At 42.4% G+C, this 23,568-nt stretch overlaps 1 protein-coding gene across 9 annotated transcripts; it reads left to right on the top strand.

Moving 5' to 3' along the window:
• The first annotated feature begins 4,590 nt into the window (after window positions 1-4,590).
• Window positions 4,591-23,286, top strand: GOLM2 (golgi membrane protein 2). Of its 9 annotated transcripts, none has more exons than XR_014541677.1 (12): window positions 4,630-4,796; window positions 5,936-6,308; window positions 9,760-9,814; window positions 11,140-11,242; window positions 12,357-12,447; window positions 13,243-13,387; window positions 13,717-13,797; window positions 14,594-14,689; window positions 15,760-15,918; window positions 19,459-19,626; window positions 21,591-21,786; window positions 22,457-23,286. XR_014541677.1 is itself a non-coding variant. In XM_083586826.1 (11 exons), exons 2-11 carry the CDS (start codon window positions 5,982-5,984, stop codon window positions 21,659-21,661), a joined length of 1,296 nt encoding a protein of 431 aa, XP_083442952.1. In that variant the 5' UTR covers window positions 4,591-4,796; window positions 5,936-5,981; the 3' UTR covers window positions 21,662-23,286. The 9 variants fall into 9 exon arrangements, 4 of the variants coding, with proteins under 4 accessions (XP_083442952.1, XP_083442954.1, XP_083442951.1 ...); XR_014541678.1 differs by adding an exon at window positions 20,559-20,617 and having other exon boundaries at window positions 21,591-23,286; XR_014541679.1 differs by having other exon boundaries at window positions 4,643-4,796; window positions 13,240-13,387.
• Window positions 23,287-23,568: the final 282 nt, after the last annotated feature.

Here is a 23,568-nt window from a genome sequence, read left to right as displayed (position 1 = left end):
TCCTTTTGATAAAAATGGAGATACTGGTGAGATGAGGGCTTTTGGGGGGCCCTTCTGGGAGGGTGGGGGTGAATGGACGGGAGATGATTTAGCTGGCTGCCTTATGCTGAAAAGGGAGGTTAGGTACTGTGCGAGAATGATGGGGAGGGTGTTTTTCAGTAAGCGGTGAAAGCAAATGCATGTCTACTCACAAGCAAACCCTACTGAATTCATTGGGGTTTACTCCCAGGAAAGTAGAAGTTTAGTTGAACTCAGTGGGGCTTATGCATGCACAGATTCCACTTAGACCTCTGAGTGGGGAAGCAGATGCAACTTGACTAGTAAATCACTTAAACTACTCATAAATTAGTTGAAAATATATTAAATATAATATATGGAAGTTTATTTAATATTTTAATTAAATCTACCACTTCCTTACATTTTAGGCCCTCCACCGCTGCAGGGAACCTCGTCAAGACCCTCTGCTAGCACCCGCTCTCCGCCGCTGCAGGGAGGTATGTTTTGCCCCCCCCCCCCGCAGGCCCAGCAAGACCCTCCACCACCAGAGATATATTATATTTAGCTGGTGATATATTGTGGTGTTGAAAACCAGATATCGCCCAGTCCTAGTACAGGCCATGGGGGGAGGGGGACCGGGAGAACAGACCCTCTTCCTCCAAAGCCCTCTGTACTTGCCAGAAGATATAGGGGAAAGGGAATTTGTGGCAACCACAAATAAGAGATTAGCTGGTGAGAACTTGTGGTAGAATAGACCCTTCCGCCAGCTACTGAAGACTCTTTTATTGTAATAGGCTTTTGCAGCCTGAATGTTTTTTTAAGAAGTGGGCATTTAAATAGCACTGTGCTGTTTTTACTATTTGTGTTTTAATAGATCTGTTTGTATATTGTTTAATTCTATAACAGTTTAATTACTTTTTAATTATTATCTTTTATACGGTTTTAGCCTTCAATATTTTATCTATGTTGTTTTAATTTGTGTAAGTCTTCTTGAGTCCTGATCTGGGGAAAAGGCGGGATATAAATAAATTAATAGTAATAGACTGCTCATAGAAGAGGGGGAGGCACAAAATCAAGAAGGCTGAATAGCTTGGAGAAGAAAATGGGGTACATTGGTTTAGTACTCAAAATTAGAAGGCATCCAAGCAAAGCTACACACAAACATCTTCTACATAATTTAGCACACATTGCCACAATTTTTGACAAAAGTCAAATGGAAATGACTAAGCAGACTTTAGGACAAACATTTTAATTGCTTTAAACAACACTGGGGTGGAGACTCGGTCATGCATACTTTTTTTCTTTTGTCCAGAAGGCAGGACTAAAAGGTGGAAATTGCAGGGAAGCTGATTTTGGGAAAACATGGGGAGACAGTCCCTAATGATACAAGCTGTTTGCCTCAGGAAGTGTGGGCTCTTCTTTGCTGAAGGTATTTAAGCAAAGCCAGGAACGTCTGGCAAAGTTAAGGACATGCCACAGCACTGTACAGACCTTTATGTTTATCATGTCCAGGAAGTGTTGCCAACTGGAAACTGAAGTCATTTGGGCATTAGTTTAACAGTGTCCCTGCCCATAATCCGTTATTCCTAGATCCATATAAAGATTCACTTCAGAGTGGTTGAAGTTGTCATCAAGGATGGCATCACATGGGGCCAGCTTCCTCACTCCCTTTCCTTGCCCAGCAGATGGTGCCCAAGCCACATGCAGACAAACACAGAGCAAGCCTTCAACAATGGTGTTTTCGAAATGTGATAGGGAAATAAGATAGGGACCCAGGGAGCTGGCTTTTGCGAAGTCAGACCAGTGGTCCATCTACCTCAGGGTTCAGCAACCTTTTTCAGCCATGGACCGGTCCACTGTCCCTCAGACCATGTGGTGGGCCGGACTATATTTTGAAAAAAAAAATATGAACGAATTCCTATGCCCCACAAATAACCCAGAGGTGCATTCTAAATAAAAGCACACATTTACCGTATGTAAAAACACCAGGCAGGCCCCTCAAATAACCCAGAGGTGTATTTTAAATAAAAGCACTCTCCAGGATTTCAGGCAGGAGACATTTCCAGTCCTACCCAGAGACTGAATCTGGAGCATTGCATGGAAAGTAGAGGTTCTACTGCTGATCTATAGCCATTCCCGGGAAAGAGGAAATGTATTCACAATGCCACCTATGATTAATCAGGTTTCAACAGCCAAAGAAATCCTATGTTTCATGTGCCACCAGCTCCAGCACAAATGACTGTGAATGCACAGCTGTACACTGACATCTCTAGGCAAAAATGGTTTTAGATTTTTATGTAAGGTATTTATATACATCTTTTCAGGCAAGCCTGAAAAGGTTTTAAAAACAAGCATCAGTACCTCCCTTTAAATCCATATCAGCAAAAAGAAAAGAACTCACTTGGTACCTAACACCATGTAAACTGGTCTGATATGTCCAGGAACCTCACCAAAATGCTGGAGAGGCTGCACCTCCATAGGCACATACCTCCACATCTGGTGGGAATGCCCCCAAACCCAACTCTTCTGGACAGCAATCATATAAGAAATAAGCAAAATAAGTAAACAGGTATTAGAAGTCAACCCAGAACTGGCCCTACTGAACATCTTCCAAGATAACAAAGCCACCACACACTATAAAGAGCTCATAAGCCACCTACTCTCAGCAGCCAGAAACATCATAACCAGACACTGGAGGGACTTGTCAGGAATAAACATGGAACACTGGTATCAAGTAGTATGGGAAACAGCCTTACTAGAAAAGCTAACCAATAAATTGAAACTGATACGGGGACAAATAGAAGAAGACGTCTTCACTCTGGTATGGCTCCCCTTTATCACATACACAGCCCAACAAGACAACAACATGAACCCACCAACATCACACAATTCAATATGAAAATTCCTTCCAGTAGCACCTTAGAGACCAACTAAGTTTGTTATTGGTATGAGCTTTTGTGTGCATGCACACTTCAGATAAGGTGCTACTGGAAGGAATTTTTAAATTTTGTTTCAACTACGGCAGACCAACATGGCTACCTACCTATAACTAGAACACTTCAGTATGGTTAACTTAACCCAACAACCCCCTCACATTCGCACAAACAAATCGAACTGCAGCCAACCAAAGACAATCAACCACACCCAAGCCCACCTGTTATGTACTGAGTTGAATAGGATCCAAACTGCAGCAGTCTGATTGGTCCTAGAACAATAGGATCCAAAAGGCAGCAGTCTGATTGGTCCTAGAACAATAGGATTCAGAATGCAGCAGTCTGATTGGTCCTAGAACAAGGCAGCAGTATGATTGGTTGGCAGGAACCACCCAATCATGCTCCAGATAGAAGTGAATCCACAACCTGATTGGCTTACAGTAGAATTCCGGAATTAGCCAATCATGTGCAGCCCATTGTGTAAATAATGTATATAAAGCAGATACTTTGAGGGGACATTCATTCATTCCTCCTCACCACTATGAGCTGAATAAAGAGCATGAAATCACTTTGCGACTCTAGTATATTTCACCACCCCAACCTGTCTCACCACCAAGGAAACGTATAGAAAGAGAACCTACCCAAGTGAGAGCTGACACAAAAACCCCATGCATACACTAAATAAAAGAAAATAAAGTTTACTGCCCCATCCTCTCTCCTGCTTCCCTCTTTTCTTCCCAACCCTATGCTGCATATAACAAACACCAATGTCTCAGGGCAAATGTAACTGATCTGTAGAAAACACAACCTGAAGAAAGAGACAATGCATGTGCTTTTGTAAACGAGGAAAATCTTTAATAAAAATTGTTTTTTGTTATTTTTAAAAAAAAGCACCAGCAATGAGTGCACAATGCAAGAGAAAAGGCAAGCGACTGAGGATTTTTCTGATCTTTTCATGCCCTAGTTTTAAACTAGGACATCTCTCCTCCCTGTAGCCCTGTATCTGGCTGGGAGGCACCTGGCGCATCTGGATAGGGACGGCAGCTCCATTTCTGAACCGGGGACTGCAGTGCCTCCGACTCCCGCCACCTCTCTCTCTTTGCCCCATTATCAGCAGCGAGGCTCCTCTGTAGCTGGACAAAGCCCGCCCAGGGCTCGTCCACACAGCCTTTCATTCCCCCGCCCCGCACCCCTCAACTGACTCTTCCCCGCTCAATTAAGAAACTCAAAGAAACTCAGAAGGACAAAATGGGTTTGCCGAAGGGAGGGGAACCCAAGTCCCGCCGCCGCCGGCGGTTCCCTGTCCCCCACCTCGCGGCTCTGTGGGAACCCGTCTGCAGACAGGCCTCGGGGCTCCACCGCGGCGGTACGCTGGGCCGCCGGACGAACAGGCGGCAGCACCAATGCAGACCGGGCTTAACCATCGGGGCCTCCCCTACCCGTGTAGGCACCTCATTGAGGCGGCGGCGGCACGTCTCGTGTGAAGGGCGCCCTTCCTCGGCCGCCCCTTGCCTGAGAGGCCTCCCGCCAGCAGCCGAATCCCACCCGGCAAAGCCGAGGCCTGATCATTTTTCTATCCGCGCCCGGCCACTCTGCCGCTTCATCTCCTCAGGGACGGCTCTCGCTCTCTCCGTCGGGCAAGACGAAAGCCTCGCGAGACCTGGAGCGGGAACGGGGAGGGAGGGGGGAACCTGCGCTGCTTCCGCCGTTCTCGCGAGAAGCGGCTCCACGGCGACAGGAACGCGAATACGGAAGTGGCGGCGGCGGCGCCGCTGCATCGAAAGGCGAAGACGGTTGGAAGGCGAGGGGGGGAAGGCCAGGAGAGGCGGAGGCGCGCGTGGCGCGGTGGCCGGGGGAGCAGAGGAGGTAGAGCGGCGCCTCCCGCCACCCCCACCCCCCGGATAGTGGGATGGGCCTCTTCCTCCCGCAGGAGCCCCTCCTTCTCCCCTCCCGGCGGGGACGCGACCTCGCGGGGCTCCTCGCTCGGCCTCTCTCGCGCTCCTGCAGAGGCGGCCCGAGCGAGAGAAGCCTGGGCAGCTACAGCTGCTATTCTTTGCACGGCGGGCCTGGGAGCTGGGGAAAAGGGGTGCGGTGGAGGGGGGCGACGTTGGCTAATAGCACCTCCCCCACCCGCGGCCAAGAGGACTCGACTGGGGTGGGGTTAAAATGCAGAGGGGTGGGGAGATGCGGCCAGCACAGCAACGGAGACAATTCGGAGGAAGCTCTTGCACGCAACGCTGAACCAGCCCCCTCCCCTCCACGATCCCCTCCCCTACCTATCTTCCCGCACCAAAGCTGGGCGCAGTGTTCGGCTTTGCAGATGCAGAGCATGGTTTAGACTGAGCTTAGGACCTGGGTGCTGTACGGGCTTTCCCCCTCTTTCCCTCCTGCCCCGAAAAGTGGGAGAGGGTCCATCGTCTGGCCTCACTTTTGGTTTCTGTGACGGTTTCTATGTTGCCTTTATTGACTTGGCTTTCTCTAGTCCAGTGGTTGCCAAACTCGGCCCTCCAGATGTTTTGGGACTACAATTCCCATCATCCCTGACCACTGGTTCTGTAAGCTAGGGATGATGGGAGTTGTAGTCCCAAAACATCTGGAGGGCCGAGTTTGGCAACCACTGCGCCTAGTCTAAACTTTATTTTAAACTGCTCCCATAACCATGGCATACAGAAGAAAGAACAAGCTAGGCAGTCCCCTCTCCATGCACTGGCAAGCCACTACAGTAACCTGTGTGCAGACTAAAAAAAAATCAAATTTCAAAATCATCCTATTTTATTAAGAGCTGGTTTTGGAAATTAGGAGGTAGTTGCCTTCTCTCCTGTGTTAAATAAATGCTTTAGATTATTTCCCAGTATGCCTTAAGATTTGTATACATGCAATGGAAGCTGAACACAGCCCAGTCAATGATTCTGTGTATTCCCATTTTTTATATTTTGTTTCTGAAAAGTTGGTGGGGTTTTTGTTTTCTTTCTCTACTTGTGCTGACTTGGGTACTTTCTTTCCAGGTAGGTGCAGTGAGAAGCTGAAGCGCCCCCCTCCCCAGCCTCCCCCATGGTGGGGTTTGGGGCCAACCGGAGGGGGGGCCGTCTCCCTTCGTTCCTCTTTGTTGCCTTGCTGCTAGTCATTGCCGTCCTTGCCTTCAATTACTGGACTACCTCATCCCGCCAAACGGTCCTGCAGGAGGAGGTGGCAGAGTTGCAGGGCCAGGCCAAGCGCAGTGATGTTGCCAGGGGGCGCTTGGAGAAGAGGAACTCTGAGCTCTTGCTCCAGGGGGAGCTGCACAAGAAACAGCTGGAGCAGAAGGAAGCTGAGCACAGCCAGCTGAGCAACCAACTGCAAGCCAGGGAAGGCCAGATAAGGAAGTGTGAAGAGAGCAGGGTGAGGTGTCATTGCATATGATGCTTGCTTGTGCCTATTTATGCTGTCTAGTACTGTATATTTCAAACAGCATGTCCGAAACTAACTGGTTGCCAGCTGCCTTTTGTGAGAGCAAGGGCAGCTGTTATCAACCATTGAGCTTCTAGCTTTCCCTTTCCGAGCTACTCCCATGAAGCCTTTTGATAAGCTGAAGAGGCTCCATTGTGGTACCTTTTGCCTATGTAAAAAACTTTCATGTGGTTTCAGCACATCCACCCCCATCTCTTCCTCTGCCTCTCCCTTTTCTCCACTGTTTAATGAGGCATGTTTTCAGTTTTCAGCTTTGCTTTCTGTTCCTAGATAGGAGAGGGGTGGTGGATTCCCCTCCTCATCTTATTTCAGAAGAGAAGTGGTGTGTATGGGTGTGCTTTTAAGCAAAATGTGCTTTGTTTTGGGAGAGAGAGGGAGGAGGAATGAAATCAAGGAAGAGTGGGGAGGTTGCTTTGTTGTTGTTGTGACAAGTTTACTTCCTTCTGCTTGTGGGCATTCCTTTCTTTTTTACATAATGGTTTGGGACCTCCTCTCTTCCCCCAACCCCTATTATTCAGGAGGAATATTATGGCATTTTAAAGACGTAACACATTTAAGCCCACTTTGTCAGACTGCTGAATGCATCCCATGAAGGCAACTGTAGCCTACAAATGCTTGTTTATATCGCAGAAGTCTGACAGCTTGTTGCTATATTGTGTTGAATCTCTTAAGACTGGAGTCCCATTAGCTGTATTTACACAAGAAAACACTCTTGAGAGGACAAGGCACCCATCAAGGGAGAGAGGAAAGATGGTGCTTACATTAATCTTTTAATGTTTTAAGAGATTCTCAGATTCTAGGTTTTCAAAGGAAGGTTTGCAAAATGCATTAACATTTACAGAATCAGTTTGCTATGATAAATGTGGCATCCCAGATACCCATAACTTTTCATGTAACAGAATTTTGAAGGCTAAGATGTACAGGCAGTCCTGCAAAAAAAGGTTCTTTTTGTGGAGGAGTAAATCATGGCTGGGAGTAAGGAGCCAATTTGTCCAAATGTCTCTAAAGCCTTGGTTTTCATAGATTATTCCCTATTCCCAGGATGTGTCAGAGCACTTCATTGTTCCAGCTGCCAACACTTTCGTTGTGTGATCACACAGGAATAATTATGTGGCAGCAGAATGATTTATCAATCAAGGCCATATTCCAAATGTGAATGCCTGGGTAGTACATTAATATCTGACCTCCAGGTACAAATAGTATCGAAAGTCAGAAGTAGTAATCCTGGGATTAACATTGCAGCCTAATTAATGTAAGGCAGGCATGTCCAACAGGAAGATCACGATCTGCTGGTAGATCACAGGGTGTCCTCCCCCCAGGTCGATCTCACCCCCCCAAAAAAAAGCTCAACAACTCTGGTCCATCCTCCAATGGGTATACCAATCATTGCCAGTTGTTTTTTTTTAATACTGTGAGTAGATCTCAGTCTCTTGGAAGTTGGACATCCCTGATGTAAGGTAATGCTTGTTAAATCATATTGACATAGCAACTAATGTGCAGGCACTCTAGGTGGGGAAGCTGATTATCATTACCTTTTTGGGACCAGAATGATGTGTGACTTCCTGCAAGAGTGACAGGAGAAGTGTAACTCTGTGATCCTCCTGGATATGCAGCACCTTTTGAAACTGTTGAGCACGGAGGACTGGCTCTTTGGGTTGGGAGTGCAGTGGTTCCTCTCCTCTCTTCAGGAGTGAAAGGTAGCCTTGGGAGACTTCTGTTGGACCCCATGGCAGTTGATCTGTGGAGTCCCTCAGGGTTCCATTCTGCCCACAATGTTACTAGCCATGCAAATTCTCAACCAATGTCTGGCCACTGTAATAGGCTGGATGAGGGAGAATAAATTAAAGGTGACTTCGGATAAGATGACGATGCTGTGGCTTGGTGGTTTCTGAGTTCATGAATTAGCACCCGGCAGGCTAACTTTTCATACCAAGTGGGCTGCAAGAGTACTTCAACATGGAACCTGCTGGCCGCACACTGTGCGGGTGGGGTGGGGTGCATGCCCAAAATCTGATGCCCCCCGCATCCCTCACATGGCCTTCCCAAAGCTGGGAAAGTTCTCACAAGGATTTGAGAAGAAGGTGGGAGGACTCTAGGAACCTGCCAGAGCCTTCACACCTCCTTTCCAAAGCCCAGCCTCTCTGCCTGGGCTTTGGGAAGGCAGCATGAAAACAGTTGTGGGGCATAAAATATTGCTGAGGGATGGCTCTTGTGCCACACATTGGACCATTCTGAATTAGGAGAACAACCTATTCTTGGTGGGGTTCAGTTCCCTTGAAGGAGTAGGTACAGATTCTTAAGGGGTACCTCTGGATACATATCTCTTACGGGAGACAAAACTATGCTCAGTATTGTGCAGTGGCTTTGCTCACCTTTGGCTGTTCCTGGACAGGGTTAGTTTAGCCACAATGATCTGTGTTCTGATACCTTCTTGTTTGGACTACTGTAATGCAGTAGTCATTACAGTATGTGGAGCTACCTTTGAATACTACAGTACTTGGGAACTGCAGCTTGTGCAAAATAAAGTTTTCCATTTTTTGAGTGGGTCCACCAGCCAGAGTGGTTGTTACTCGGGTTCTTAAGGAACTTTCTGCAGTGGCTGCCAGTACATTTACAAGTCAAATCCAAGGTTTTTCAGATGATGTGTAAAACCCTGATATGCCTTGGGACTTAAAATCTTGAGGGAGTCTCTCTCTGTCTCTGTCCTTGCGTGGGAGATTGGTTGGGGCAGGGGGCTCCTTAGCATCCCACCACTAGCTTCTGTGCACTTCACTGGGATGTGGGGTGTTCCTTTTCTGTTGTGGTATCTGTTTGTAGGAAGGGACGCCCCAGAATTTGGTTGATACCTTCATTGCTGCCTTTTAGATGCTTGGTTGAAAATGCAGCCTTCAGTGCAATAGTGCCACTCACATTGGCAAATATTTCAATGATTTGTTGTTGTTGTTGTTGTTGTTGTTGTTGTTGTTGTTGTTGTTGTTGTTGTGTATGTTTGGTTTCATGCAATATTATTTTATTATTATTTCACAGAGATCTGTGAAAGTGGGGCAGAATATAAATGAATAAAAAAATTCATTGATTAATCTGCATTCTAAGGAAACATTGAAGTGGTATTTTTAAAACAATCACCCCCCCCCCCAAAATTTGAATGGCTACTGGGGTCAAAGTAAAAAATATTGCTACTTGTTGTTTTGAAGTGTAAATGGATTGTGTGCAATATCTTGAATGAAAAAGAAAATAGATTTTGGGAAGCCTTTGTTGAAACTTTAGGCTATTTAATAAGCTCAGTGTTTCACCAAAGTCTTGTTTACCATGTCATTTTGATATTAACTGTATAGTCATAATATGACCACTAATTGCACAATATATATTTTCTCCTTTTCAGATTAAGCTTCAGAACAACATATCATACCAAATGGCAGACATACATCGCTTAAAGGGTAAGGAGTCAAAAGAAAGGAGAAGCATGCAGCAGTTAAACCTACTAATTCTGAGAGCAGTATAAAGAAAGTATACTGGTAGCAAAGTAGCAACCAGTGATGTGGATTATTTGGAGAATTGTGAATTGGAAAAGTTTCTGGTGCCCTAGAGATCTAATTTAGCAGGTTTATTTTACTTGTATTGGTAAGCAAAGCTTAAAACTTTGCAACTGTCAAGTTTTCCTAATACTCTTCCTCTTGACATGAGCTAGAGCCTTTCTTTAAAAAATAACATGCTGTGTTCGTTTATCTGGCACAGAAGGGCCATTGCCTCGCTTGCCATTATCCCTTTTCTGTTCCTTCCTCAAAGATGAGAGCATGAGTTCTGTTTTGTTACAAATTCTGCAAATGTGCCCTCAAATGTCTCATAGACCTTAGATATGCAGCAGTGTTTTGGTTTTTAAAGGGAGAGTTGAAGTTATAGCATAGGCAGTGACTTCTATCAGTTGTACAGCCAAGTGCTATAACATTAAAATAATTTAAAGTCCTCTGGTGGAGATCTTACATTGCTCTAAGTCAAAAAATTGCTTTGTTTATGCAACAACACACCACTGTATTATGGTCTCTAATATGGTTCATTACCGCTGGTAATCTTCTTACACTGCTTTGTTAGGTGAAGTTACAAAGTCATGTTCTCACAGAATGGAAGTCATGTGAAATAAATAACATTATGCCATACCCTTTCCAACACTGGTATTTTTTCATATATAAAGGGTGCTGGAGAGTAAATGGCAATGCTTTACAAAGATAGATGCACATGCAGACCCAAGTTAAATCCCCATACATTCATGAAATTGATTGGGTGATCTTGGACCCTAATCTACATTAAAGTGTTGTGAAGATAAAGGGGGAGGGGAAAGAAATATGTACACTCCTCTGAGTTTGAATGATGGGCAGGATGTCAATAAATAAGTGCTGTGGCTCCTTGGGCCCTAACATTATAGTTTGCAAGATGTAGTAGCTGTAAGAGTCTGCTTTAATAAAATACAAGCATTAGATACTAAAAATCGAATGTGGCATCACAGAGATCGTATTATACCACGGAGACTCCAGAAAGAAAAGTAACACCTCTTTCACACACACAAAAGTTTTAGTCTATTTTGTAATGAGGTTCCTAAACAGTTATATTTTAGGTTTCGTATCACTTGTCCAAGACATTAGCGTATACAGAATATTCTATTTTACCAGTGGAAAAATAACAATTTCCCAACTTGTGGGGGAAAGTTGCATTTAAGTTATGAAGGCATTATTTTTCTAACCACCTTGACTTTTACACTTTGCCTTAGAACAACTTGCAGAGTTGCGTCAAGAATTTATTCGTCAAGAGGACCAGCTTCATGAATATAGGAACAACAATACACAACTTCTGAAAAGGCTGGAGTATGAAAGGTGAGCATAGTAATATATAAATCTGAACTGATGCCATTGTATTCTAATACAGAGTTCTGCAGAGTCTTTCCAGCTTAGCTATGCCATGAACTTTCAGATCAAAGTGGAGTCCTGCTTTTGACATCAGTGTCCTATATGCAGAAGGAGTTAGAAGAAAAGCATATTTTAGGACAGCTGTGGTAGGGTAGTGCCCTTTCTGCCCTCACTGAAAGGGAGACTAGTGAAACTTCATGATTTTGACTTGCTTGCTAAAAGAAGCAAAAGAAATGGTGCTCAGAACCTGTTAATCAAGGTATCCAAGGTAGAATTCCTGAGGGATAGCAATCTCTGCACCAAAAATGTATTGATTATCCTACAGCACCATCAGTCAGCACAGTGGAGTGTGCCTCACAGTTTGTTATGTTATGTGGAATGGAGGGGGAGCCAATTCCATGTTCCATGTCCTGACTCAGGCAAGGAATAAGCAAACACAATGGTTTGATAGGGAAAGGTCTGACAGGAGATTTCAATTCTTGTGGCACTTATTCATAGAATCATAGTTGGAAAGGACCCCAAGGGTCATCTAGTTCAACCCCCTGCAATGCAGGAATCTCAGCATGCAATCCCTCATCCAATTTGAAACCATTCCAGTCCCTGCTTAGCTTTGCAAATGTGCTAGCAATTTTATTGCCGTTCATGTGTCCATAAGGAGAGTCACCTTAATTTAGAACTCAAGTCTTAGTAGAGGCTGCAACTCTTTCCTTTGCAAAGAGCATCCATAATATTGTGGTAGAGCATCTGCTTTGTATGTAGAAGATATGAGCTTCAGTCCCTAGCATCTTCACTTAAAAGGATCTGTGGACTTCTGTCATCAACTCCAGGATTCTATGATCTTGGGAAATATCCCTCTTGCCTCAGACTTTAGAGAAACACTACCAGCTGGTGTTGATGACTTTTGCTATGCTAGATTGACCGAAAGACTGGACTCATACATTCAGTGCCTTGCAAGGAAAAGAGATACTGTTTTGTTCCAGAAACAAATAGTACTTCGGCGGAGAGCATATAAAACATGTGTCAATCTTGGGGAAAAGTTATAAAATTTGTTACCTGTGTTGTACATTATCTGTTCTGCCAGTTTTCAGTGTGGACATCAGATCAAAGAACTGAGGATGCAGCATGAAGAAAATATGAGAATGTTAGAGGACCAAGTTACACAAGACCAAAAGGTACACCATCTAAATGCTCAGTTGTTTAAGTCTGTGAAGGGCCATAGTTGAGGGGTAGAGAGAGCATCTTCCTTGGGTGCAGGAGGTCCCAGGTTTAATCCCCAGCATCTACAGGTAGTGTTGGGAATGTCCAAGAAGGTAGCTTCGTATGTTCCTATCATTTTTCATAGACACTTGAGAATGGTTTGAAATACCATTTTACTTTGGTAATTTCCTCTCTAGTTACTCATTAAGAGAAGAGTCAGGATCTAACCCAGGCATAGGCCCTCGGCCCTCCAGATGTTTTGGGACTACAATTCCCATCATCCCATACCTGCTAGCTAGGGATCATGGGAGTTGTAGGCCAAAAAACATCTGGAGGGCTGAGTTTGCCTATGCCTGATCTAACCAGCTTTCGCTCCACTTGGGAATGGATAGAAGATTGATTTGCATCCTACCCTTCACTGCTTGCTGCATGATTCTAGGATGGGTTGCCAGCACCCCTATTGCCATGATAATAATGATACTGATGATGATGAGGATGAGGATAATAATAATAATAATAATAATAATAATAATAATAATAATAATTTATTATTTATACCACGCCCACCTGGGGTAGATCAGTTCTATCCATAAATTTGATGTTAGACTTTGTTATGGGAAAAGAACAAAACTTGGTTGAGATAGAAGTAGAAGTGTTATTTCCATTGACAACAGACTGAATCATCCTAATGGAATGACAAGCACACAGGATGTCTAATTCAAAGGTGAACAAATGTGTTTCATAGTTGGTTCTTTACATTTTTGCAACAGGCTGCTCACAGAAGCCAGACCAGTAAGGATATTGAGAGCAACCTGAGCAATAATCCAACAATATTGAAGACAACGCAACAATTGGATGAAAAGAATGTAATTCGGAATGAAACACCTTCCATCAACAATATCTCAGATGGCAAAGGTCTGTTTAGTACAATTGTGGGTATTTAGTACAATTGTGGGTACCACTATGTACCTCTTAAGTGTCTTGGGAGAAAACAGAGTACCTGGCTGGCTAGGAACTCCTCAGTCTTGAGGCACAGATCTGGTGCCATTTTTACCATTGGCCAGCGATGAAGTCTTGGAGAAAGTTGCCTGCCTTTGCAGCTAGCTCACTGAGGGAGATGTATTGCTTTTTGTTCAGCAACTATGATCTACTACCTCTAGTCCAGTCCTTGTAACAATTCTGAATCCACTTAGAACTTAAAAGTAAGCAGCAGTAAGGAGAGGAATTTCTTCTTGTCTTGACAGAGAAAATGAAACCAGGAGATGATGCAGGCATGCCTGGGATAGAAGAGAATGACGCTGCTAAAGCTGAAGATACACTCACTGGTTAGCAAAGCTATATATATTTTACTACTACTACTACTCCTACTACTATTTCTAAGTAATCTAAAATCTATTATTTTTGATAATTCTGAAATACCCATTTCCTCCCTCAGCAGTTTGTGTTTTTTTTAGATGGGTTACTGGTTTCAACTCCAGAGAAAGGGCTAGCTAGTGTCAGATTTCAGTTTGTTGCCAAAGGTGACCAAGGTAGTTTACAAGAGGACTTGTCTGAAGAGGGGTGAAGTGCTATTGGCTAAAGCAGTTCTCAGATGTGAAATAAAAAGACAGATGCTGCACCAGAATCTCTGGATTCCCTGTTGTCTTGATTCTAAGTATAAACTGGCAGAATTGGTTGCTGCTGACTCTTGCTTATCAATAAGAAGTATAAATAGGGAGGGGGAGCTTTCTTCTTTTTTTGCAACCCTGCAAAATTGAACTTAACTCTTCTCGGCATGTGAACGCTAGCAAATGATGCCCTGACAAAACATTTCAAACTGGTGAGAGCGCAAACTTTTGTTATAGTATACTGGATTCTGGCCCTTGCAGGAAAGCCCCTGCTTCTGTATGGCTTATCTTGAAGATATAGAAGAGCTTCTGGGAACAACTGCATTTGTACCAATCTGCAGAACCAATCAATCAATTATACCCTGCCCATCTGGCTGGGTTTCCCCAGCCACTCTGGGCTGCTTCCAACAGAACATATCAGTTCTCTTTTTGAACAGTGCGCTCAGTGGTTGCCTTAGGATGTGCCATTGGTATTAGTAGATCAGTGAGTCATAGTGTGATTTTGTTTGTTTAGCTTTGAAGAAGCCACTTGTTTCAGCTTCTCAGAATGAACCTCAACCCAATGGAAATCTTCCAACAGAAAAGCCCCATGCTCCAAATCTGGCTCAAGGTAAGAAGTCCCTGGTGTATCTTTAAAACAGGAGTAAATATTCTCCTTCAGTGAAGGGCATTCTAAAGCAGGTTATCCCTCACTCTCTTATGGCGGAATGAGGTCACCAGTTCTTCCCCAGCCTGCAAAGAGTCAACGGGGAGGACCGCCGGCTCCCTCAGCCAATAAAGTGAGATGAGAGATGAGCGACGCAACCCCAGCATCGGCTGCGACTGGACCTAATGGTCAGGGGTCCCTTTTCTCAAGTTTAGCAAAGACATTACAAAGCAGACATTATTTAGGAATTAGAGGTGTGAAGGTGTACATGTGGGCAGCTTTTATTTGTAAAGTGAGCAATCCCAGAGAACAGAGAGGCGATAATCACCAGAGAGTGGAAGTGAGAAGCAAACACTGACAAGGTTAATTTAACTTGTAAAAGGGCTGAAGTTAATCCAGTTTGTTCCCAATGTGGGGCGGGGGGGGGCAATTTGATTTTTAAGGGTGGGCAATTCGAGAATGAGTTATTAACAGTGAATGGCCTTTTAGGCTTCCTCCACTTGAAAAGGAGTTCACTTTTTGAATAATAAGAATTATATGTCCCGGGGGGTGAGGTGTGTCAGGATTTTAGAGATGCCTAGGTGGGGCATGGCCAAAAAAAAAGGTTGGAAACCACTGCTGTCCCCACACTATGCATTAAATTAAAGAATGGACAAAGTGGTTTAAGTGACACAAGTGGTCACTAGACTTGGTAAGAAAGTAACATCCAGGCATGGAGAAAGCCTGATGGTTCCAATGATGTATTTGCAGCATTCCTCTTAAGCTTTTAAAAGAAGTGTGACAGAAGTATCAATAGCCGATAATGGATGACACTCCTTCTTCCCCATTCTCTGCCTTGACTACTGAGAAAATGAAAGCACAAGTGTCAGCAATGTTTGGAGAAAAATTCGTAATGAAGTTTTAAAAACACAAAAAAGAACCACACCAGGGGATCCCTTGCCCTTCAGAAAGGACTTAATTCATAAGCTGCTTTTCCTTGTGCCTGAACAGTGCAAATAGTCAAAGTGCTTTAATTGTTTTTTGTGCACTTCCAGGTGTAAACAGTAACCAGGATGGAAATGCTGACATCATAAAGCAGATCCCACCAAATCCTCTTCAGCATTTGATTCCTGATCATGTCCTAGATAATCAGAAAGCTGAAAAAGAACATTTAAAAAAGGACAGAATCAGTGACTTCCAAAGAATGAAGCAAAGTAAGTAATCAGACCCTTGCTCATAATTCTGACTCAGACCCTCACTCATAATTGAAGCAACACAGTAAAACCAAAGTGTGGATTTTCTAGATGAGTTAATATTCAGGTAATGTTAATAACACCAGATCTTGTGGGGGTGGGGAGCTTTAGCTGTGCCCTCTTCACTACCATTCTCACTTTCACTCAGTCTGAGCACTCTGGTAATTTTGAGGATGTGTTTGATCAATGGAAAAGAAAGAGACAATAGATCACATTTCCATCGTGAGGCACTGTGAATATGAGCAGCTTTAGATAGGCACAACTTTCAGAATCAAGCTTGATTCCAAACTTTCTTTCTTTGAATTCTTGTGGCTTGTTATAAATAGGAACTTAGTGTGCTTAAAATGTCGCTTAGTTCCAAAAGTGTTGCCTACTTTTTTTTGCAATTTTGAGGGTTTAAGGTTCATTTTCACCATATTATGACAACATCTAACTTCAATTATTTCATTGTGTTAAACCTAGAAATAGACTGTCTTAGGCTGCAAATCCTGTTACAGTTAGTGGAGCATATACTTCTGTTTGGGCAGGTATAAGACTGCACTGTTAAACAGTTTAATAAACTTATGGATCCCTTTATTTTCATAGTGCTGAACAATTTTGAATGGCCCAGAAACTGATAAATCCATGCAATGCAAGCTGTATTCTAACTCTTTTCCTCAAGTTAGGAATTGCTTGCATCACTGAGGGTTTGCTTTAATATACCACTTGGAAATTAAAAAATAGCTGAGCTCTGGTCTTGTGATGCAGAAAAGTGGAACTTTTCATGAGTATCTTCTGTAGCTTTAAGTGAAGCATGGTCAGTTTGCCTTGACATATTTATTTTAAAACTTCTGTATCATGCCTTAAAGCCCAAGTTGGAAAACAACGATAGCCAATATTACAGAACCACTTCTGTAACAGAGTGAAAGATTACAAAGATTACCAAGTAGACTAGCCAGTCTTAAAATTACTATTACAAGTGAGATCTGCAACAAAAATGTTGTCGCATGGCATGCGTCATGTCTGCCTCCAGGGCTTTCTATTTTTTCCTCCCTTCCTGAGGGTTTTTCAGTGATGTTTTTTGTCCTTCTACAAGCCTTTGGGTTTCCCCTCACTCTTATATGTGGATGGTGCCATTTTGCTTACATAAGGATCCAGAATGTTCCATAAAACTTCAAGAATAGGGGGAATGGTGCCCCAAACTCCCACAGCATAGTTGAAATGACAAACTGAATTGACTCATCTTTGCCATGCTGCAGAATGCCATTGAAGATAGTGCAAGGTAGGCTCCCTCATGAACCAATGGGGCAACTAATGAAGAAGGTCCTGTATGGCTAGAGTCAAATTTACGGTTAGAGTTAATGGGACACACAAGTGTATCATCACCAGCTCTTTGAAATGGTCCTAGTGGAGCTGTTTCAGCAAGAGAGTAGCATGCTCCTGATAAGCTGCTCTTGTTTTTTACCTGACTGCTGTATTCTGGGCCAGTTGAATATATAGTATTTCAATATATAGTATTTGTTGTTCAGATTCTATTTGTTGAAGATTACAGTTACGGCTGTCCGGTTTCTCCCACCATATTTGGTATGGGTATTTTCCCGCAAACCACACCCCTGTATGGACATAGAATGTGAAACTGTATTGCTATGTAAGGGTCACAAAGTAATGCCCGCCTATGCAATTTAGCAAGATTGTTGTGTTTGAAAACAGCCTTGGGCTTATAATCTCTTTAGACAGATGCAAATAATTCAAGTGATTCCAGGAACTTTCCACTGTATTGATTTCAATTTATTAAATGCTTCCTATAAAATATTTCTAACCATTTTAACTATTAAAAACAATAACAATAAAAAGTGATTTTAACTTTCAGACATGGGAACTTCTGAGTTCTCCTGTGTGGCTGAATGGTAATTGAAGAATTTTTGAAAGAACTTTAAAATAACCACAACAAATGCTAGGGATATTGCCATAGACCAAGCCAGGGCTGAGGAACCAGATCCACTTTGAAGACCAGATCCTGATCTGTTCCCTCCATCTGCTGGTCATTTTGGCAGGTGGGTCATGTCAAATGACATCCAGTGATTCAAAGTTCAAGCCACAGGATCATCTCCAACTCTAGTGTTATAGTCCCATAACTCTAAGAGATGAGCTTCTGCCTGCTGCCTTTCCAAGAGCAAGCAGGTGCTTATCGCCGATCTTAGCATTGTGATGCTTAATGCTATGAGTAGAGATAAGAGATCACTCCTCTCCAATCCAAACATAGCACTTTGTAATCTTGGGCCAGATTCAGAGGCCTGGCGGGCCAAAGATTCTCCACTTTGTACCCCCAAGTACAAACATGTTTTATGTGAGCATGAATTCCTCAGTGCACCTGTTGGCACATCTGGCTCTGAGCAGATTATCTGACAAGGAAGCATTTAAAATTTCTCAAAATACTTTTAAAATTGCTTCATAGTTTAGCTGTGGCTCTGGAAATGAACTCTTGAGCCTTCATTTTTTTCAGATCTGCAATGTTGGACAGGCATTTAGGAAATAAGTTGTAAATTATTTTCATTTTATGAAGCTTCTAATTGTTTGCTTCAGTCGTGCTTAGCTGTAATTTTTCAAGATATAGAAAACAGATGAAGCGTGACAGTGTAACTGGAGAACTCTCAATCGTTGAAGTCTTTACTTGCCACTTACTGTTAATTTCATATGGAAGATTTAAGCGAACTTTATTTGCTTGCAGCTTATTGTCAAGTCTCTGCTGTAGTCTGTATTTCCGACACTCAAGTGTGTGTGTGTTTATCTTAGCTGTTTAGCTCAGGTGTTCAGTTTGTAAATATTGTTATTGGAAAACACCAAAGGCCTATGCAAGTTTTCATCTTCTGGAAATGTCAGTAGCCTTCTTTTGCAGAATCCTACATGGCTGAAAGATAAACTTTTGTGTTGGGCTCAGACCTTTGCCCAGAGCTGACTCTTCCTCTGCTACTAGCATGACACTGATTCTTACTTTTTACTCATGCGTATAGTGTGAGATGTATTCTTTTCTTTGGTTTAATCTATATTTCACTGTGTAGAACTACTTTTCCATTTTTAAAAAAGTTTCTAAAGCTTTGAAAAATTCAGATTAGAAAATAGTTACATTAAAGGCTATAGTATACAAACGATTATAAAGCTCAGATCTTGTCAAAGCAACCAAAATATTTTGGTAAAGTTTCATTAATACAAGATGCTCTCTTATTCCAAAAAGGCAGTTGCCTTCTTTTGAGGCAAGTGTTTTGTGTCTTAGATATAAAACACTGGAGATTTTAAGGGGCTAGAGATTATAATGAAGGGTCATAAAATTTAGTGCTCTGAAGTTCCAGGCAGAAGGATTTTTCTCAATTTATAGTGCTGCAAGGATTATTTGCAACCACTTTTAAACACTTTTCTGAGTTCAGATTCCTTCCTGCTTCTCTTTACTCCGCTTTTTTCTCTCCCCTTCTCTCCCCCTCCCCTTCATCCTGGCCTCTGACTATAAATCCTTTGCCTACTTCACAGGCCGGTTCTTTGATGAGAATGAGTCCCCTGTTGATCCGCAACATGGCTCTAAACTGGCGGATTATAATGGGGATGATGGGAACGTGGGTGAGTATGAGGCAGACAAGCAGGCTGAGCTGGCCTACAATGAGGAAGAGGATGGTGATGGTGGTGAAGAAGACGTCCAAGGTGAGCTTGGGCCTTGTCTCCATCCCATTCATGTGATTCCCTCACTTGAGAACCATGCTGCAGTGGTGTAGAGTTCCACTATTTAGCTGCTTAGAAAGGTCCTGCTGTGAATAGACAGCTGAATTTTGACTGTGTCATCTTCTAGCAGTTCAGCTTGTGAAATAACTCTAGAACTTGAAGCAATTTCTAATTGGTAGTAAATATGGTTTTTTCCAGCAGTCTTGAATTTGTACCAGAGGGAGTCAAGGGTACTGTGGTGAAGCTGGTTCTTGCCTATGCAGGGCATGATAAAACCATTCTTGAAGGTGCTGCTGCATTTTCCTCCTTATTGCCAAGGACTAACATGGTGGCTGTCCTGGAATTAATTTGTGCGTCTAGCTATTAGGCAAGCATGTGGATCTGGCATAGGCCCAAAGCTGAATCTGTAGCCATCACTGTTGTGATTAACTATAGCTATCTGGAATGTTCTTATGCCTTACTAATATACATAATCGGTGGACCTCCATGGTGCATTTCTGTTGCTTCCAATACCTAAGGTGTTCTCATGCATGCTCTCATCTTGCACTTGGCATATGCCTTGGTCTATCACCCTCTTTTACCTGTTTGCTTCCATTGCTTGTGTGTGTGGTGTGGTATCGCTTCCAAACCCTAAACTGCCTCTACCAACTTGAAGAACAAAGTAGCACATAGTAATTTTTTTTTTTGTACTGCAGAAGACTTTAGAAATCAGTAAGAAATAGCTTCCACAGTTCAGTTTTCCAAATCACATTAGGGCCCAAACTGGTATTCATGTTAACTAAACCCATTTTCTCTCTTTACCCTGCCCTCCCCGGAATACAGCAGTTTTTCCATTCATTTCAAGGGCTCTTGTGGAGACATCCTCTCATTAAATTATGAAATGTGAAATACAAATTTATTTTGCATCTTCCCAGGATAAGATGTTATCATTTTCCAAAGCTTCATTCTTGACACTGGTGTTCTAATCTTCTACGTCAGTTGAAATTCTTTTAAATTGGCCTGCCTGCAAGTACCATAGAATTTTAAGAGGGTGTTTTTGTTTAGTTTGGAATGAAGTGCAGCTGGCATTTCTTTAAAAATATGCTTTTTTCCTATCAGGGAAGTTGGTAGGTCCAGCACACATTAAGTGACAGAACAACTTCTATTAACTTACAATCACATTGTAAGCATAATTGTATGTGAGATTAATCTGTTGGGAGACCATAAGAGAAAATGATATTAGTAGCCTCTAAATACATTCCTGTCTGAATCCCCTCATGTAAGTATTGGGTGATAATGAAGTTTAAATCAAACTAGGTGCTATCCTTCAAAACACTGTATTTGTGTGCAGATTATATTGCAGCTCTTATTATGCCTCTTGTACCTATGAACAGCATTCGTCCACAGCAGTTGATTGTGGGAGGGTTACTTCTGGTTGGATGAACTCTGCCTTTGTGTGCCTAGCAGCAGGGTTTCAAACTGGGTGTGCATGTGTAAGATGTCTTAAGGTAAAGCTACTGTTCAATTAATTCTAGTATGCTGTAAAAGTCTAGAGGGGTATGGAGAACACCAGTTCAGAATCAGTACAGCTAAATAGCTTACTCGTCCTACTAAGCCAAAGGGGTGGGTTACCTGCGGGTTGGTTTGCTCACAAGCTCCTGTGAATCCTCCATGGGATTGTGCTGTGTATAAAATGATACAGATGGGATGGGAAAGAGCGAATAGGAAGGAAAACAGTGGTTCAAAGCAGAAAGTTTACAGAAATGCAGACCTCTAGAACAAAGGATGTTAAGTAATTGTTTCTCTTAGTAAAGCATCTTGCATACAAAAATTCTGGATATGCACACTTCACACACCCATAATTTATATGGAAAGGCAGTGAAACGTTTGTTCTCAACACACGGTCCTGTGGGTTTCAGAGAACTTGCTTAAAAAGCTTAATGTTGGTTTGCCTCCTTTGATTCCAGATGATGAGGAGAGAGAGCTTCAAATGGATCTTGCAGACTACGGAAAACCACACTTCAACGATGTACTTTAAATTCCAAATTACCTTTATCTGAGGGATTCTGCAAGAGGAAAAAAAATCGCAACCGGTTTTTCAGTATTTACTGTAAGAGACACTGAAAAGAATGACAGCAAAAAAGTTAACAGTGGAAGGAAAAGGTAAAATGCTGTGTATATGTATATAGTTGTACTTATTTCGCAAATGAACAGAACCAGAGATGGTTTGTTCTTTTAGGAGATGCTTAATAACCTGAAACTACGCAAAGTTGGGTGCACCTGGCTCTTTATTGGACTGGGCAGTAAGACTGTTCCTTACCTGTAACCTTTGAAATAATAGCTAACATTGCAAAATAACTTAGGTCAACATGTTTCTGAAACTAAGCCACTTTGTAAACTGGAGAACTTTGTACAGTTTGTATCTTATATATGAATTACTTCATTGCAGGAATAACTGTACAGATGGGACACTCTTTGATACCACAATGTATTTAACCCATGCAAGCAAATTATTCATTTCTCTTACTGTTGTGACTTGCATTTTAGAGACTACATTTCATTTTGAGAAAGTTGACTGAAAATGTGTTTGTGTTTTATGAAAGAACTTTCCTTATTATAACTAAGGAAGGTCTGTGTGATACATACTACATTAATTCTATATGAGACAATATTGTTAACTCTAGGAGAGTGACTAAAGTTATCCATAGTAAAAATGCAGCAACAGTGTAGTAATTTTATAGGATAATTACCAGAGTTTAAATCTGCAAAACCTACAACCAGTATTTCCAACACATAAAAGCTATAAATATTTTATTTGCCTTTGTTTTTACAGCAGTGATTTCAATCTTATGCAATAATAGCCGAATGTAATGGAGAGTGGCTAAAAGTGCAATCTCATCAGTTTCTTCATTCATTCCTGTCTGAACCTCTGGTGTGTTTCAGAATTGGAGTCATGCTCAGTTTGTTTCAACTTCAGTGCTGTAGTATGGATTACTCAAAACGCTGGGCATGTTCTATGTTCTTGCGGTTTTGTACTGTGTTTTTGTGTAAGAGGTCTTACTTTGTTTTTTTGTTTTGTTTTGATATTTAAGCACTTTCTGAAGTTCACAGAAATGGTTATGCCCATCTATATCCTGAGCAACAAGTTATTAACCCTAGTTATCAACAAGGGCTACCGTGAATAAAGAATTTAGGTCCTATGACAGGGTTGATTGTACTTCATGATTTCTGCTGTACTCAGGTTATTGGTCTCTTTGGTAAGTTAAAGTTAATTTGCAGTAATTTAATTAACAATTTGCATTGAATAAAAAGGAGAGATCTGTTTAAGACTTCCCTTAGAACAGTGTTTATTTCTGACAACAAATATGGAAGTTTGTGCTTGGGCACTTCTCAAGCACACAAGCCTGGACACATGAGTGGTGATTGTTCGTCTTAGTTTTATTTTCAAGCTGTAAAACTTACAAGGCTGAACCTGCCTTAGAGGTAGTTTCTCTCCCCATCTCCCTGCCACCATTCCTAACACCTCTTTCTCCATACGTCTTCAGTGTTGTACTTTGTGAATTGACCAGAATGTGTCTGCCCTAAATTAGGTGTAATTTTATTAGGATTTTGCTGTTGAAATCCAAAATTTAATAGGTTCTAATAAAACTTAATGCAGTTTTAGTGCTTGTCTTTGTGTCCTTTCAACTATCCAGTGAAGGAGGGCAGTGTGTTCCAGGGATGTGCTGCTCTCCATTCTATGAACCTGGTCAGCCTCACAAGCTGTCCATGGGTGAATTTTTATGATGCACTTAAGGCATAAGTCATGCTTCTGACCTTTTGGCATAAAAGACTGCCTTCCCCAACATGGTGCCTCTAGGTTTGGATTTCAATTTCTATCAGCTCTAGTCAGCCAGAGGCTGAAAGTTGTAGTCCAGAACAGCTGGAGAGCACCAGGTTTGGGAA

The sequence above is a fragment of the Podarcis filfolensis genome (genome assembly GCF_964270895.1).
Source record: "Podarcis filfolensis genome assembly, chromosome: 14".
In the NCBI taxonomy this organism is placed as follows: Eukaryota; Metazoa; Chordata; class Lepidosauria; order Squamata; family Lacertidae; genus Podarcis; species Podarcis filfolensis.
Note: the sequence above shows the minus strand (reverse complement) of the source record. Positions and strands in the feature narration are given on the sequence as shown.

Coding starts and splice junctions, on each gene's coding strand:
- GOLM2 (XM_083586825.1), top strand. CDS start 5,982: ATGGTGGGGTTTGGGGCCAACCGGAGGGGGGGCCGTCTCCCTTCGTTC. Junction 12,448..13,239: donor AAGTTACACAAGACCAAAAG/GTACACCATCTA, acceptor ACATTTTTGCAA/CAGGCTGCTCACAGAAGCCA. Junction 15,919..19,458: donor CTTCCAAAGAATGAAGCAAA/GTAAGTAATCAG, acceptor CCTACTTCACAG/GCCGGTTCTTTGATGAGAAT.